Here is a 16,329-nt window from a genome sequence, read left to right on the forward strand (position 1 = left end):
ACGAGTACACAGCTGTCAAAACTATATTGGACGAGGCGCTATCCGAGTCTAATATAGGTTTCGCAACTGTGTCCAATAAGATCAATATTGTTTTTTGAACCATGTTTAATGTTGTGTCTGAAAATGAAGTCAATAAAGATAACAAAATTATAGCCAGTTACAGCAAAAAAAAACTTATTGAACACATACAGCTGAGTTACAACACTGTATGGTAAATATTTCGGCAAAATTTAAACAAAATAGAGCGGTTTTATTGGCAGACAAACTTTGGCGAACTGTAAAACCACTTATAGCAAAAATCAGCAACCACCGACCCCCCCCCCCCAAAAAAAAAAAATAAATAAAAAAAAAAAAAAATTAAAACAACAAAAACAACAACAACAAAAAACAAGCAAAACTAGACCTTTAACCTTGAAAGTCAAGGTCATTTATGGATGAAGGTCAAGGTTACTCTGGTCTACTTCTAATTAATCTAATTAATATGGAGATCTCAAAATTTCGACAGAGCGCCATTTATAATGTATTATATTGAGATACAAAATGGACATCGAGTAGGCGTGCGAGAAGAAAAGCGATTCTAATGTGCCCAAAACAAGGAAAGATTGTAAAAAAATCCTAATTCATGGAATGTGTTATTTTATTTGAAGCCTATTATAAATACTCAATATTATATGAAAAATGTTTCACTATCAAAATCAAAAACTTTAAAACTGTATAATAAACAAATACTTCACCAAATAAGTGCAAAACATATTCGTGAGTATCGTACTGCAATATCCCTGTAAACAAAAATATTCGTCTTGCACTAGAATATTCTGTTTCACGATGAAACCGTCCATTTCATCGCTGAATTCGTTAACCGGGAAACGCCGCCAGAACTGTAACATCTCAAACCAAAGTATAACATCTTTACGTTTTCTGGAAACTTTAATAAAATCTACATGGCATATCATTCTCCGAATTTCGATATTTGTCATCACTGCAGCAATCTGTCAGCACTGCAGCAATCTGTCATCACTGCAGCAATCTGTCATCACTGCAGCAATCGGTCATCACTGTAGCAATCTGTCATCACTGTAGCAATCTGTCATCAGATTGCACTGCAGCAATCTGTCATCACTGTAGCAATCTGTCATCACTGCAGCAATCTGTCATCACTCTATAATCTGTCATCACTCTACAATCTGTCATCACTGCAGCAATCTGTCATCACTGCAGCAATCTGTCATCACTCTATAAATCTGTCATCACTCTACAATCTGTCATCACTGCAGCAATCTGTCATCACTGTAGCAATTCTGTCATCACTGCAGCAATCTGTTATCACTGCAGCAATCTGTCGTCACTGCAGCAATATGTCATAACTGCAGCAATATGTCATCACTGCAGCAATCTGTCATTTCTGCAGCAATCTGTCATTACTGCAGCAACCTGTCATCACTGCAGCAATCTGTCGTCACTGTAGCAATCTGTTATCACTGCAGCAATCTGTCATTACTGCAGCAATCTGTTATCACTGCAGCAATCTGTCATCACTGCAGCAATATGTCATAACTGCAGCAATATGTCATCACTGCAGCAATCTGTCATTTCTGCAGCAATCTGTCATTACTGCAGCAACCTGTCATCACTGCAGCAATCTGTCGTCACTGCAGCAATATGTCATAACTGCAGCAATATGTCATCACTGCAGCAATATGTCATCACTGCAGCAATATGTCATCACTGCAGCAATCTGTCGTCACTGCAGCAATATGTCATTACTGCAGCAATATGTCATCACTGCAGCAATCTGTCATCACTGCAGCAATATGTCGTCACTGCAGCAATATGTCATTACTGCAGCAATATGTCATCACTGCAGCAATCTGTCATCACTGCAGCAATCTGTCATTACTGCAGCAATCTGTTATCACTGCAGCAACCTGTCATTACTGGAGCCGGTTATACAGTGTGATCGTTGAAAAAAAACTACTGTATTTAAATTTCACTTGGTATAGCATATAAACTTTGAAAATAAATACTGATGTACTGATCTTGTTAAATGACAAAAATCGCATAAACATTAACAATCCGGAAGAGAAACTTATCATTTTATGAGATAAACGTCCTTCGATCAAGATTAAACTACGCAATGGTGTAAATCGGGTTTTCTAGCATAACTAAATAAGTATAATATAATATCAGTAACCCGCGTGCGATTTAATTGATATCACGTACATATTTGAGTAAGTAAATTTCATTCTTTTTACTTTGTATCTTTATACATGTATTTTGTAGTTTTTACTGGATTTTGATTAAGTTTATAGGTTCAGTTTATCAGTATTTATCAAATTACGCTACTTAATATGTTTCTTAAAATTATTATACATTTTTCGATAACCTTATTTATGAGCATCTTCGGCTTTTAAGATAGCCAAAATTAATGTCCGTAAATTAAATTTTTTTGTGTGTACGAATACAATAAGATTCATTCACCAAAATTGCTTGGACCGTTAATTACCCGAAGATGTCGGCTGCTGTTATGCTGTTTTTTTATTTGCTTATTTCGAAATTCGTTTAATAAAAGAATTATATTTCGAAGCAAACAAATGAAAACATACAGCAAACACTTCTTTAATCTGCTCCTGAGACCAGATAGAGTACGATATGCATTTGATATAGAGATTTTGGGTTTTTCAAAAGAAAACTAGGCTGTATAGGGTACAATATGCATTTGATATAGATATTTTGGATTTTTCAAAAGAAAAACGAGGCTGTATAGGGTACAATATGCATTTGATATAGAGATTTTGAATTCGTCAAATGAAAACGAGGCTGTTTAGGGTACGATACGCATTTGATATGGATTTCTGGACTTTGAAAATGAAAACGAGGCTAAATTGTTAATAGGTATTGAAATAAACAGATTTGTGGTCCTCTTTTTAAGCCAGAGAACAATCTGCAAAGTTTCAGTTATTATGTCTTACAATCATAATATCTGTATTAGTAACCAGGTCTTAAGTTTTCTATCTGTCTTAATTGCCATGTCTTGAATTCTCCTGTCTTAGTTATTGTGTCTTAAAATGTCTAGTTCTGTCTTAGGACATACTTCCCTTTTTTTAATAGTTCTTAGGCCCGAGATTCTCTGTCAGTAAACGTCAGTTTTTACTTACTTTTTCTACTATATAGTTGTAGTATTTTGCTAATTTCCAGGTACTTATTCTTATTAAACAATAACTGCCGTTAGAAAATCTAACAGTTAATGTATAACAATTATAATATTCATGTTATATACACTCAGAGGAACTTATAACCCGACACGTACATTTTTCTGTATAAATAGGTTATTTATTTGTGACGGATTTTGTTCAAATTTAGACCATACAAAATTCAACATATCATACTTTCTACTTAGAATTATCTATAGAACAAAATCCGTTAAAAAATAACCAATTTATATAGAAAAAATGTAAGTGCCTCTGAGTGTATATGAAAGATCGACCGAAAGTAGTACTTTTTCGCGCATGCACAGTCTGCAATACCTAGAGCTATATTTAGTTTTAATAGTTTTTATATTATTATCATTTTTTTCCCTTTCGATTCAGGTACATGTACAAAATGGAACAAATAATGCACTCGCAAATTCTGCACGAGTTGAAAGTATTATCTGACAGAGTTGCAACTATTCAAGATGAAATATCAATTTTATCTCGCCAGTTTTCTGACCACATATCAAATTGTCAAAGTACCAATGCTGAATGTTTACCACGGAAGAGCATAGCAAATGAAGACAGCAGACGGCCGACAGAAAATTCCGACCATGAAATTACATGTGTTTTATCTTGCAAAGATCGAACCCTGGAAAAATCACTGAGTTGTAATTCTTGTCAGTCGTCACTTAAAGAAGATTGCCAATCGAATGGCACAGACGCACGGAAAACCCGTGCAGGAGAAAACGGCGCTACACCTTCAAATACAGGACATGTTGATATTGCTACAAACGACAGAGGTAATTTGTTTTTGTCTGTTTGCACGTTCGTACGTACGTGCGTTCGTTCGTTTGTTAATGTTCGTGTTGTTTGTTTAAGTAATTCAATCATTTAGCTCGCGTTTTTCAATTATTTATTATACCGAAGCTTTTGTGTAGTCTGTTCGGGTATTAACATGTATATTTCCCAAGTAACTGCCATCTCCCCCACACTTACTTTTGTGAATGCTAGAACCGAAAGTTTATTAGTGTTTTTTCCCACCAGTATAGAGCCAGGTACGCCCTGCATCCTCGCAATCTGGCCGGGCTCTTTAATGTTCCCTGACCAATTTAGATTTTTCATCCTGATTTCCCTAAATTAATAATGGACAGTTTCAATATTTTAAACTGGTTTAGTCTATTTAAGAAATTCAGTAGGTTAGGGTTTACGATTTGACAGAAAACAACAACATTATTCATGTATTCGTAAGCCTGATCACCACGGTAAATACACAATCCTCACCCAGTGACCCGATCTCTGCGGATGTAATGTCTTATATACATGTCAATTATAACACCGGTCCCAGTCCCCTGGGAGTATCAATGGGGTGTGTGCGGTGTTGATAAGCCAAGTTTTTCTATCTCATCTGTCCCCGATCTGTCGCGTTCAGGCGAAATGCGGCAGTTTTGTATTGGCGGGATATTTTCAACATTAGTATCTGACTGTCTCACCTGGGCGAGACCTTTATACATGTAGCAGGGGGATTATGTCTCACCTGGGCGAGACCTTTATACATGTAGCAGGGGGATTATGTCTCACCTTGGCGATGAACCTTTATACATGTAGCAGGGGGATTATGTCTCACCTGGGCGAGGACCTTTATACATGTAGCAGGGGGATTATGTCTCACCTTGGCGAGGACCTTTATACATGTAGCAGGGGGATTATGTCTCACCTTGGCGAGGACCTTTATACATGTAGCAGGGGGATTATGTCTCACCTGGGCGAGGACCTTTATACATGTAGCAGGGGGATTATGTCTCACCTGGGCAAGGACCTTTATACATGTAACAGGGGGATTATGTCTCACCTGGGCAAGGACCTTAATACATGTAGCAGGGGGATTATGTCTCACCTGGGCGAGGACCTTTATACATGTAGCAGGGGGATTATGTCTCACCTGGGCAAGGACCTTTTATACATGTAGCAGGGGGATAATGTCTCACCTGGGCGAGGACCTTTATACATGTAGCAGGGGGATTATGTCTCACCTGGGCGAGGACCTTTATACATGTAGCAGGGGGATTATGTCTCACCTGGGCGAGGACCTTTATACATGTAGCAGGGGGATTATGTCTCACCTGGGCGAGGACCTTTATACATGTAGCAGGGGGATTATGTCTCACCTGGGCGAGGACCTTTATACATGTAGCAGGGGGATTATGTCTCACCTGGGCGAGGACCTTTATACATGTAGCAGGGGGTTTTATATTGTCATCCCGAAGATCATGAAAATTTGAATATTATTAATTTCAAATTGTAACGCCGAGTTAACCGCAAGTCCTCCTAGTTTATAAATTAAGATATTATAGGGAGATTAGCAATTTACCGTGTGATTTTTTTTTATATTTCATATAATAACTTTCAAACGTCATTACAATATTAAGTAACTTGTATGCATCGTTGCGTTAATAACTCGTCTAATGTCTGTCTACCCGGATCTTGTACATTACATTTTAAGTGATTTTTGATACGAATCTGTGGGAAACGTGAAACTGATATTTTAAAAGTTTTTATGATATATGATTTCATATGATGAAATAACTTTTCGCTGAAAAAACAACGAGTCACGATTCACTGTTAATTACCATAGTCTATAGATTATTTTCCAGTACAAATACTAAAAGGAAAAAAGGATTATTTCAAATTAATTTCATATTCCTCTCCACGGGTATCATTTTTGTGCATGAAAAGGTGTCTAGAAAAAGCAGTATGTCTTGCTTGGTATAGACGAATTAAAGTAGACCCTGTGTTAGAAAGCACCTTTTCATAAATACCATGTATAGAAAAACCTGTCGCTAATATCAATGATATGTCCATTTTAACAATTCAATTTTTTAAAATATATACATGTATATAAATGAAATATTGAGAAATATTGATGAAATAAAATGCGTATTTTCATATTCCGTATTTTCACTGTAAAAATTTATTTTTCCCTGGAGTTTAACATGTTTCCTGTATTTTCCCTGCAATATTTAACGGTGAGAAAGTCAAATTGTAATATCAAAAAGAAGTCGAAAAAAATAATAGAAAAAATGTATATAATAAACAGAAAATTAAAGTTGTTTTCTATAAAAAAAAAAAACAGGATTTATTTTCATCTTGTAGTATGGAAATTACAATATTTCATACCACTCTAATCCCGTATAGAAAAAACTTGAATATTTGACATGCATAAATTTCTTCGTGATTTACATAATGTTGTTACAACATTTGACCCAACCTTTTTTCGCAATTACAATGTTTTATTGTGTATCATTGTGGAATTTTATGTATAACTATAAGTTACTAATTCAAACCGAAACTGATGCAGTTCTAAAAATAGTATCAAATTACACTTAAAATACTTGCAATTGCGGAAAAGTTAATTTAAAACGATATGCATTATCTATATTTATTGTCTATATTTATTTATCTATATTTAAGTCATAACCACAGGCAAACTGATCTCATCTACTTGTATAACACCCCATCCCTTTGATAGAAACTTTAAAAATCCTACAAATCATTATTTTTAAATCATAGATAAGATTTTGACCAATCTACTAAAATGTAACAGTCACGCGGAGAGGAGCGGTTACAAATAAAGTTTTCATTTAAACCATGTGACTGAAACGGTCTCAAAATGTCTGGGAAATCTTGTTTTCTTTTCTCTATATAAGATTGATTGATTATTTGATTGAATGAATGAATGAATGAATGAATGAATGAATGAATGAATGAATTGATAGGGTTTTGCATGAGTTGATGAAGGAGTTGATATAAAGAGAGCAAATAATATAAACAAAACATAAATACTGGAAAAATTATAAATTGAATAAAAATTTTATTATTCCATCAAACGATTCTATACATTTATTTATGCCCCTCGCAGAATTTTTTTCATTAAAATCAATTCAGATTTGTTTATTTTTTTTGTATTTAATTTCAGAAAAAGACGTTCATTTGTTGTGCAGAAAAGGTTCAAAGAAAATAAAGCAGGATTGCTTAAGGAAAGCTATACAACAGAACATTGTCTTGTTGGTCGATAATTTGTCATGCTCAGAAACCGAGATAATCGACACTATGATAGCGTCCGATTGTTTAACGGAAACAGAAAGTTCTGATCTCAGAAGAAACGGAAGTAAAAAAGATTGCGTGCGCAACTTGATAAGAATTGTTCGCGGGAGGTCGTATAATGTTTTGAAAACTTTTGTGAAATGCGTTGAGAACCTCCATCCTGATGTTGCTGAATCGATCTCACAAGTTTATGAGAAACTTATGAAGGACAGGAAAAATTACATTAAAAGGTGTACTTTTTGTGATCTTAAGAAGTCGGATAGCATCAAAATGGTTGCGGATCATTTGTGGGGAATTGATGCTATTTCTGATTCACTGTATGACGAAATCGTCTCCGAAAACAAAAGTAGAGAAGAACTATGGGAAAAGCTTGCCGATGAAGTGAACAGAGGGAACGCCCATCACAATGCCTTGAAACAACTTAGTAGAGTATTGGCAGAAAGAGGCCACTACAACGACTTGTCTTTAAAATTGAGTAAGATGTCTTTTTTGAAATGCATGTGCTTTAAAGGAAACAGTTCCATGAAAACTGAGGGTCAATTAACGGTCAACATTATGGTGACCGATGTGGACGAAATGTCAACGGCTTCCCCATTGAGTACCCCAACTAGTTCATTAAGCTTAGTGGATGAAACCGAAAACGAGGATTGGTTCATTGCAGACGACAATTCTCCCGCCAATAAACACGAGAACTACTTCCTGTCTCCGAGGGCAGCTGTACGTGACAAACAGGATTCATCTATTGGTCTCAGGAAAAGTTTAACGCTCAGCCAGAACACCATAGATCTAGCCGTAGAATTTCGAGCTGCACGATCAAATAGTTTTGGTAAATCTTCTAATATAAGGGGACGTTTACATACACTTGCGAATCGGAGAGCATCAATGATTGTTTAAATCATGGAAATATAGATCCGTTAACATTTAGGAAGATTTTTTCCCCTTCTATTTTTATGAAACAGTTCAGGTTCTTTCAACTTTAAACATTAAATATAACATTCTTTCAGATGTGTGCTAAATATATCAACAGTCAGTTGACAATTAATATGGAACATATCACAGGAAATAAATATGCCGTCGGGACTGTAGACTACAATGTACACATTCAAATAGCAAGATGTTTATGCAGCATTTTTACATATTTTTAGATAAACAAAGAGAAAGTTTATTATTATACAATTCCTCAATACCTAACTGATAATTCCCGAATATACTGTCTATAACATACATGTTAGACATTGACTTTGCTGTTTAATATCTTCTGTTATTAAGCGATCATGAGTGCTTTCACAAATTCTCAAAAATTGTATAACTAGCGGAAAGAAAATTCCGCAAGACAATTCTTTTGGTAGATGTAGTCATATTTTAACTTCTGATATCAATAAACACTCCCTGTATATTTAAATGTATTTCACATGCCATAAAAAATTGCGCTTGAAATTTCTATGAACATATATATTCTCATTTTATTAAAATTTTTAGTTTTTTGATATGTCTTTGGCATTTTTACTTTTATAATATAAATAATTTAGGTTGCTGTTACAGTATAGAATATTTTAAATTTACGTCATAGTTTGTTTGCCAGCGCAAGAAACAAGTGTGTAATGTTTTTCCATCGTTACATTTTCCTTAATTCTTAATTCCTTAATCTCTTAAAGGAATTCCACTGAGGTTCAATAGCCTAAAATAATAAATTTGAAACCAAACAATAGATAATATTTAAATTTACACGGTATTAAATTGATAATTTGCGAGTTTTTGGCCTATTTGAGTGAAAAGCATTTAAATGGGTTTCATTTATTGGGCCAATTTGCACAATAAAATTGATTATTTCCGGGAAACAGAGTGAGCGAATGATCTGAAATTTTGTACATGAGTTATTGGTCTAGACATCCATCTAGTTACTAGTATACTAAAGTCTTTAAAAAATATTTTCGGTCTTTTCACTTCAAAAAACCTCAGTGGAGTCCCTTTAATATACACACCTCTTTTAAGTTAACATATTGAATGATTATGGCTCTGCTCCCCTTACATACACAATCGGAAATATAATATTAAAAGGCAACCGAATGTCCTTAATACAAGTCCCACAAATAAAAAGAACAGTAACTTGTTAACCGGTTAGTTATCAAAGAAAGCCGATTAGGTGGACTACCCAAAAATGTGTTACAATTAGCGCTTAAAAAACCAGGTAATCGGGTACCAAAGTGATTTGAAAGTCCTTATTAGTCTTCAGAAAAGGCAGTATATCGTAATTTACAGAATTGACAAAATAAGTCTTTAGTGTTTTTTTCTTTTTATTTCAATCTCAAGATGACAAGTCCGTATTTGTTAAATATCTGTGACTATAATTCCATACACATACATTTCTAAACGCATTTAGAATGCTGAAATTACATGTTCTCGCTTTATTCTCTTAAAACTTGAGATGTTTAAGACTCGTTTATTAACGCTTTCGGTTAATAAATTCTTTAATATACATGTACACCAAACACCGCTTTTTAGAAGAATTAAATATCTTAACAAGGCATATTTTATCACCATAATTATTATGATGGTGATGATGATGATGACATCTTTACTATGTGATACTAAGTGTAATATCCATGCACTCAGAAAAAAGGAAGAGGTGTGTTTCACTTCATGACCAGCATTGTTTCACAAAACATCGATTTGCACTTGAACTGTATTGATTTGCATTGCACTTGAGTTGTATTGTAATGTATTGTATTGTATTGCACTTGTATTTCATTGTTTTGCATTGTATTATATTGTATTGCATTGCATTATTTTGTATTGCATTGCATGTTATAAAGGAATAAATTGTCGAACTTGATGCCTATGATATACATTGTAATACAAATTTATCATAATATACCGTGTCATCCTATTACATCTAAAAGGTAACCTTACTAAACTGGTTTCAATCGATCGATCGATCGATCGATCGATCGATCGATCAATCAATCAATCAATCAATCAATCAACAAAATCAATCTTAAAAAATCATGGATTTTTATTAAATGAATTACAAACAGTATTTTACTATTTGATGAACATAAAAGCTCCTTAGCTCTATCCTTTGTAAACAAAAAAAACACTCCCTTTGAAATTGATAAAATTATTTATGCGCTGGACAAAGAGCATGTCCTTTTTGGGATGATGTTTGTTGTTGTTTTTATTTTTAAGTTTGCGGGTGTTATTCTACAATTTTGTCAAAAATATTACCAAAATCATAAAAATAATCGATAATGCTTTGATTTGTAAACAGTAAAGGCACATTATGCCTTAGGAATCCATATTTTTCAATTCGTTAACAATGTAAAATCTAATTTTCAAATTTAATATACATGTGACTAAATTAAAGTGTTCAACAGGCTGGACTCACTCTGAGACAGAGTTTTTTTTTGTCATTTTTTCCTTTTTATTTTTTCATATCAACCATATGAATTAAGATAGAAAACTACTCTGCACATTTCGTTATGAAATTTACTACTTTCGATATTCATGTTTGCTTCAAAACGTTCGCAACGTTTTGATGCCATGTTCCTGCTTTACTTCTCTTTATCCGCAAATTAGTTTTATAAAATTTAAAACAAAATAATATCTACTCCGAAAATGTTAGAACCCAATATTCTTGCATTTAGAGAAATTCGTGCCATAACAGTACACTTAGTTTCAAACGCATGTCAGCAGGCAGAGCTCAAAACCCTTCCGGACAACGTGCGTTGCTTAAACCCTTTTAGTAGGTTTTACTGGGGCTTACAATTCAATGCCATATTTAATATTTGGCTATTACCGGCATTTTTTTCCGAAACAGATGTTCAACTCAGATTTATAAATATACACGAAATAGTTCACTTTTTGTAACAATGATTTGTGCCCAATTGCAATGAATTGCAGTCATTCTTAAAGCAGAAGATCTTAGCTGTCAAACAAGACACAACATATAAGATTTCGGCGAACCATTTCTGTCACAGTGATCATTGTTTCACAATCATTAGCAGCCGTTCCTTGCAAAAATGTTAGCATCTAAATTTGCGTTGAAATTCACACGAAAACGCGAACATTTATAAGATACATTTTGTGACAGTCATTTGCGCTCGATTGCAATTTGCATATATTATTTACGCAGGGCTTATTAGCTTTCCAACAAGACATGGCATATAATAATCGGTGAATTATTGCCGTCACTGTGGCTATTGTTTCACAACAACTTGCAGCCGCTCCTTTAAAAGATGTGCACATTTAAATTTCCGTTACATTTCTGCAGAAAATGGAGTTGTCGAAGTAATAGAAACAAGTATATTTTGGCAAGGCAAAACTCATATGTCTTTTTGTAAGAACATTAAATGAACAATATTTAAAAAAAGAAAAATGCAGACGACAAAATTTTGTCACATGAATTCACGAGTGCAATTATTTAGTAATGTTGTCGAACTAGTAACATACATGTATGTGTTTTCGTTACCTGTTTTATTATCATACCTTTTATCATAAGCCAGAGATTACTCATGATTAGTTGTGTAATTTGATCATCATCATCATAATCATCATCATCAGACACATGATTCATCCCTATAACATGTCATAAACAATACTATAAAAATAAGACATTTTTATTCACTGCTAACATAATCTATCTGTCATAATGGATACATAATGTAGTATATCTCAGAAAAATCTACCGTGAACATTTTGGAACAAAGTGTTCCCGAAGTTTTATACCATTCACACAAGAACAACAAGTTAGAAAGAGAGTAAAAACAAATAGGCTTATCTCCCGTTGACCACGGTCATTCAGAACCTAACGTATGGCGATTACGTCCCTTTAACACTCGATATCTCAATAAAAAGGCTAATGGCGCGGATACAAAAGGCCTTCTCCAAATCCCTCCAGAGGCGTGCACGTCGCGGAGAAGGCACACGGCAGGTCAAGGTCAAATCATCTTAAGTACCAGAGGTGATTGGTTGACCTGTCGTGACTAACTCTGGAGGGTTGGCGCTAACGAGAGCCGTTTTTGTTATCGACCAGTATGGAGCTTGATGCCTGGCCATTATTGTCGTACTCCTCTACCACCAACGAACGAAGAATAGGACTTCAGGAAAGACTCAGCATGAAAAAGACGTCCCCGATGTGACTACCCTAGTGGACCGGCATGGATGCTATATTCTCGGACAGATGGTTTAACCGGCGCCGAGTATAAATAAACTCAAACTGACTGACTGACTGATACAAAAGGCTGAAATTTGATCTGCATCATGTCTTTCGATATGACAAAACAGCAGCACTTTTGGGGTACATGTATTTACTTTCTGAGACAATCTCATTAAAATCAGATCATCGTTTTTGCTCCGTTACTCTTCGCTACGAGCGTAGGGTAGTGAAGCGACAGTTAGGATATGATTTTAATGAGATTGTTTCTGAGAAGAAATGACCACAGGTAACCGTAATGCTGTAATGTCTCGTGCATTTATATATCACCAGTAGGGGGTGTACATACTGGGCCTTTTCTAGAAACAATTCCCTGTTCATCTAACTGGGCTCTTATTTCATGAAATGAAATAGTATAGTACATTTCTGATTTTTTCAGAGAATTTTTTTCCATTTTTTTTCATTTATATTTTTTTTATATCAATTGTATGAATTAATTATAAGATAGAAAACTACTTTGAATATTCGTGCACACTTCGTTATGCACACTTCGTTATGCACATTTCGTTATGAAATTTACTAGTTCCGATATTCAAGTTTGCTTCAAAACGTTCGCAACGGTTTTGGCATGTCATATCCTCTTACATTCTCGTTTGATCCACAAGTTGGTTTGTATGCAATATCAAAGTAAAATACATTATCTACTACCAAAATGCTTAGAACTCGACCTATTCTTGAAGTTAGAGAACATTCGTGCAAAGGATCCCTGTAGTTTGCAAACGCATGTCAACAGCGCAGAGCTCAAAATTTCCTTCCGGACAACGTCTCTTACAACGTGACGTGTGCATTAAGCCACAAACTTTACGATAAACTGACTTTCTCAGTGATCCCACTTGACTTACATTTCAATGCCATATTTAATATTTGGCTATTACTGTCTTTTTTTGCCGAAACAAATGTTCTACTCAGACTAATAAATACACACGAAATAGCTCATTTTTTGTGACAATGATTTTTGCCCGATTGCAATGAATTGCAGTCAATCTTAAAGCAGGAGATCTTAGCTGTTATACCAGACACAGCATATAATTTTCTGCGAACCATTTCTGCGACAGCGATCATTGTTTCACAACCATTTGCAAAACTGTTCGCATCTAAATTTACGTTGAAATACACACGAAAACGCAAACATTTATAACATACATTTTGTGACTGTCATTTACGCTCGATTACAATAAATGGCATATATGCTAAACACAGGGGGTATTAGCTTTCTAACAAGACATGGCATATAATAATCGGTGAATTATTGCCGTCACTGTGAACAACAACTTGCAGCCGTTCCTTTAAAAAATGTGCACATCTAAATTTCCGTTACATTTGTGCAGAAAATGGAGTTGTCGAAGTAATAGAAACAACTTTATTATGGCAAGGCAAAACTCATATGTCTTTGTGTGAGAACAACAAATTAACAATATTTCAAAATCAAAGTGCTGCAGCACTGAATGCGACGGACATGCAACCGGAGAGACATTAAGGCTTCTTTTAGAAAAAAAAAAAACAAAAACAAAACACAAAATATATAACAGAGAAAATTTGTTCCATACAAGTTCGAGATTTGTAGAGCAATATATTTTGTGTCCCAAATTGATATAATTCAGATTTTCTACTTTCAAGCACTTAAATACAGAATGAAATTTATGCCTAAAAACTCTGGTCAAACTTGTAAATCAGTGTCCTTATCGATTTATTCTAAGAAATGATATGTAAATAGATAAAAACTATCAACGAAAATATTTCTAGAATAAATCCAGGCAAATAAACTTCAAACATAATACATTATACATTTGAGAATGCTATTTAGAATTGCTTCGTGTTATATCATAGTGGGCATACAGACAATAAAATATAAGTCATTTGTATTTTTATTTCTCTTGGATATGTCTCATTAAAAAAAAAATTGGTTAAAATCATCAGCAATTAATAGTGTATTTCTTAGATTTTTTTATTTACAAGGTAAAGATGTAGAGGCCAGAGCACATCGTTTTTATTTTAATTTAAATGTCACTTAAGCACTACAGTGTTTAGTTGTCCTTTTCAACTTTCACACTAAATTTCCATTTCAACTTGTTTGCTTCTTACAATTGTATAGAATTTCTTAAAGTATTGCATGTAATTCCGCTGGTTTATTAATTACATGTTTAATGTGTACTTCCTAATCGCCTGTCCAAAAATCAGAACGGGTGAAGCAGAAACTATTTTTAGAATAGCGAAGGTTAACTCATATCATGACCTAGTAAAATATGTAAACAAACCACAAGAATCGGAAGTAGAACTGATATTATAACTTCCTTACCATGAAAGACTACATGGCGGTAAAGTGTCTTACATGCATTTTCAAAAAATAGATATTTATACTAGCCATTGTACTGTATCTAATATATTAATCACTGCTGAATATTCAGCTAAACCCGCGGTATGAGTCACGAAAATAGTTCTTCTTTTATTAATGCGCGAGTTATCCTTGAGTCAGGAAAACTTTTGATTTGTTAATAATAATGTTTTGTATAATGTAGAAATATTTATTTCCTACTAATAATGTCTCGGAACTCAGAGGTTACACCTTTATTGTAGTATAATTTGCTGTCCTACTTTTTCGACAGCGGTAAATCGTTTCAGCAGTAATTTGCATATTGCGCAATAATACTACGGGACTACAACGTTTTTATCAATAATATACGTTCATATTTTAACTTGGATAACTTAATTTGAAATTGAAAAGACTAAATATGGAAGACATTAAGATATCCAGACAAAGTATGGGAGTTTTGAAGGATCAAATTCATGAACTATTTCTTGGGCTGTTAATTGGTTTAGGACACATTGCGCGAGTGTAGCCAACGAAATCCCATGTGTAGATGACTTAGCTCTGAACGCGCCTGAGGGCGCGTCCGTCGCAAAAATGCAGACGACAAAATTTTGTCATATGAAATCGCGAACACAATTATTTGGTAATATTGTCGAGCTAGTAGCATATGTGTTTTCTTATCTGATTTATTATCATACCTTTTATCATTAGGCAGAGATCACTCAAGATTAGTTCTGTAAATTCATCATCATCATCATCGTCGTCATCATCGTCGTCGTTGTCATCATCGCCATCATCATCATCAATATCACCACCACCACCACCACCACCACCATCATCATCATCATCATAATCATCATAATATATATAAACCATACCCAAAACGTGTCATAATCAATACTATAAAAATTTTATTCACTGCTAACATAATATATCTGTCATAATGGATACGTTAGGAAGTATATCTCAAACAAATCACCAAAAGAATCAACGTTGAACATTTCGGAACAACACGAAGTTTTATACATTCACACAAGAATAACAAATAAGAAAGAAAGTGGAAGCAAACTGACTTATCTCCCGTTGACCACGGTCATTCACGTAAATGACCATTACGTCCCTTTAACAGTTGACATCTCAATAAAAAGGCTAATGACGCTGATACAAAAGTCACTATCTGCTGCGCTCTGATTCTATTCTATCTTCTGCAAAATGGAGTACTTTTTGGGGATTTACTTTCTGAGAAAAAATGACCAGCGGAAACCGTAAAGCTGTAATATCTCGTACATTTATATATCACCAGTACTATGGGGCGTAGGGGGTGTGTACTGGACCTTTTCTAGAAACAATTCCCTGTTCATCTAACGGGGCTCTTATTTTATGAAATGAAAAAGTATAGTACGCCTCTGATTTCTTTGTAAGAGACCATTTAGTGAGACAATTATCAACAGACAAATAAATCGTGGTTTTTGGGTCTTTCTATGTCCTCCACACGCTCATGGAGTTAGGTCATGATT

The 16,329-nt window shown here is 34.4% G+C and overlaps 1 protein-coding gene across 1 annotated transcript; it reads left to right on the plus strand.

Annotated features, from left to right (window-relative positions):
- The first annotated feature begins 2,081 nt into the window (after nt 1–2,081).
- On the plus strand, nt 2,082–8,469 carry LOC132756351 (uncharacterized). Its single transcript, XM_060747406.1, has 3 exons — nt 2,082–2,228; nt 3,588–3,991; nt 7,165–8,469. Exons 2-3 carry the CDS (start codon nt 3,592–3,594, stop codon nt 8,184–8,186), a joined length of 1,422 nt encoding a protein of 473 aa, XP_060603389.1. The 5' UTR covers nt 2,082–2,228; nt 3,588–3,591; the 3' UTR covers nt 8,187–8,469.
- Nucleotides 8,470–16,329: the final 7,860 nt, after the last annotated feature.

Source organism: Ruditapes philippinarum, unplaced genomic scaffold, assembly GCF_026571515.1.
Source record: "Ruditapes philippinarum isolate M1 unplaced genomic scaffold, ASM2657151v2 ctg4133_1_1_1_1, whole genome shotgun sequence".
Taxonomy (NCBI): Eukaryota; Metazoa; Mollusca; class Bivalvia; order Venerida; family Veneridae; genus Ruditapes; species Ruditapes philippinarum.

What these genes read in the sequence shown, in the direction of transcription:
- LOC132756351 (XM_060747406.1), top strand. Translation starts at nt 3,592, where the DNA reads ATGTACAAAATGGAACAAATAATGCACTCGCAAATTCTGCACGAGTTG. An exon ending in TATTGCTACAAACGACAGAG is followed by an intron (nt 3,992 to 7,164) that starts GTAATTTGTTTT and finishes ATTTAATTTCAG; the next exon opens with AAAAAGACGTTCATTTGTTG.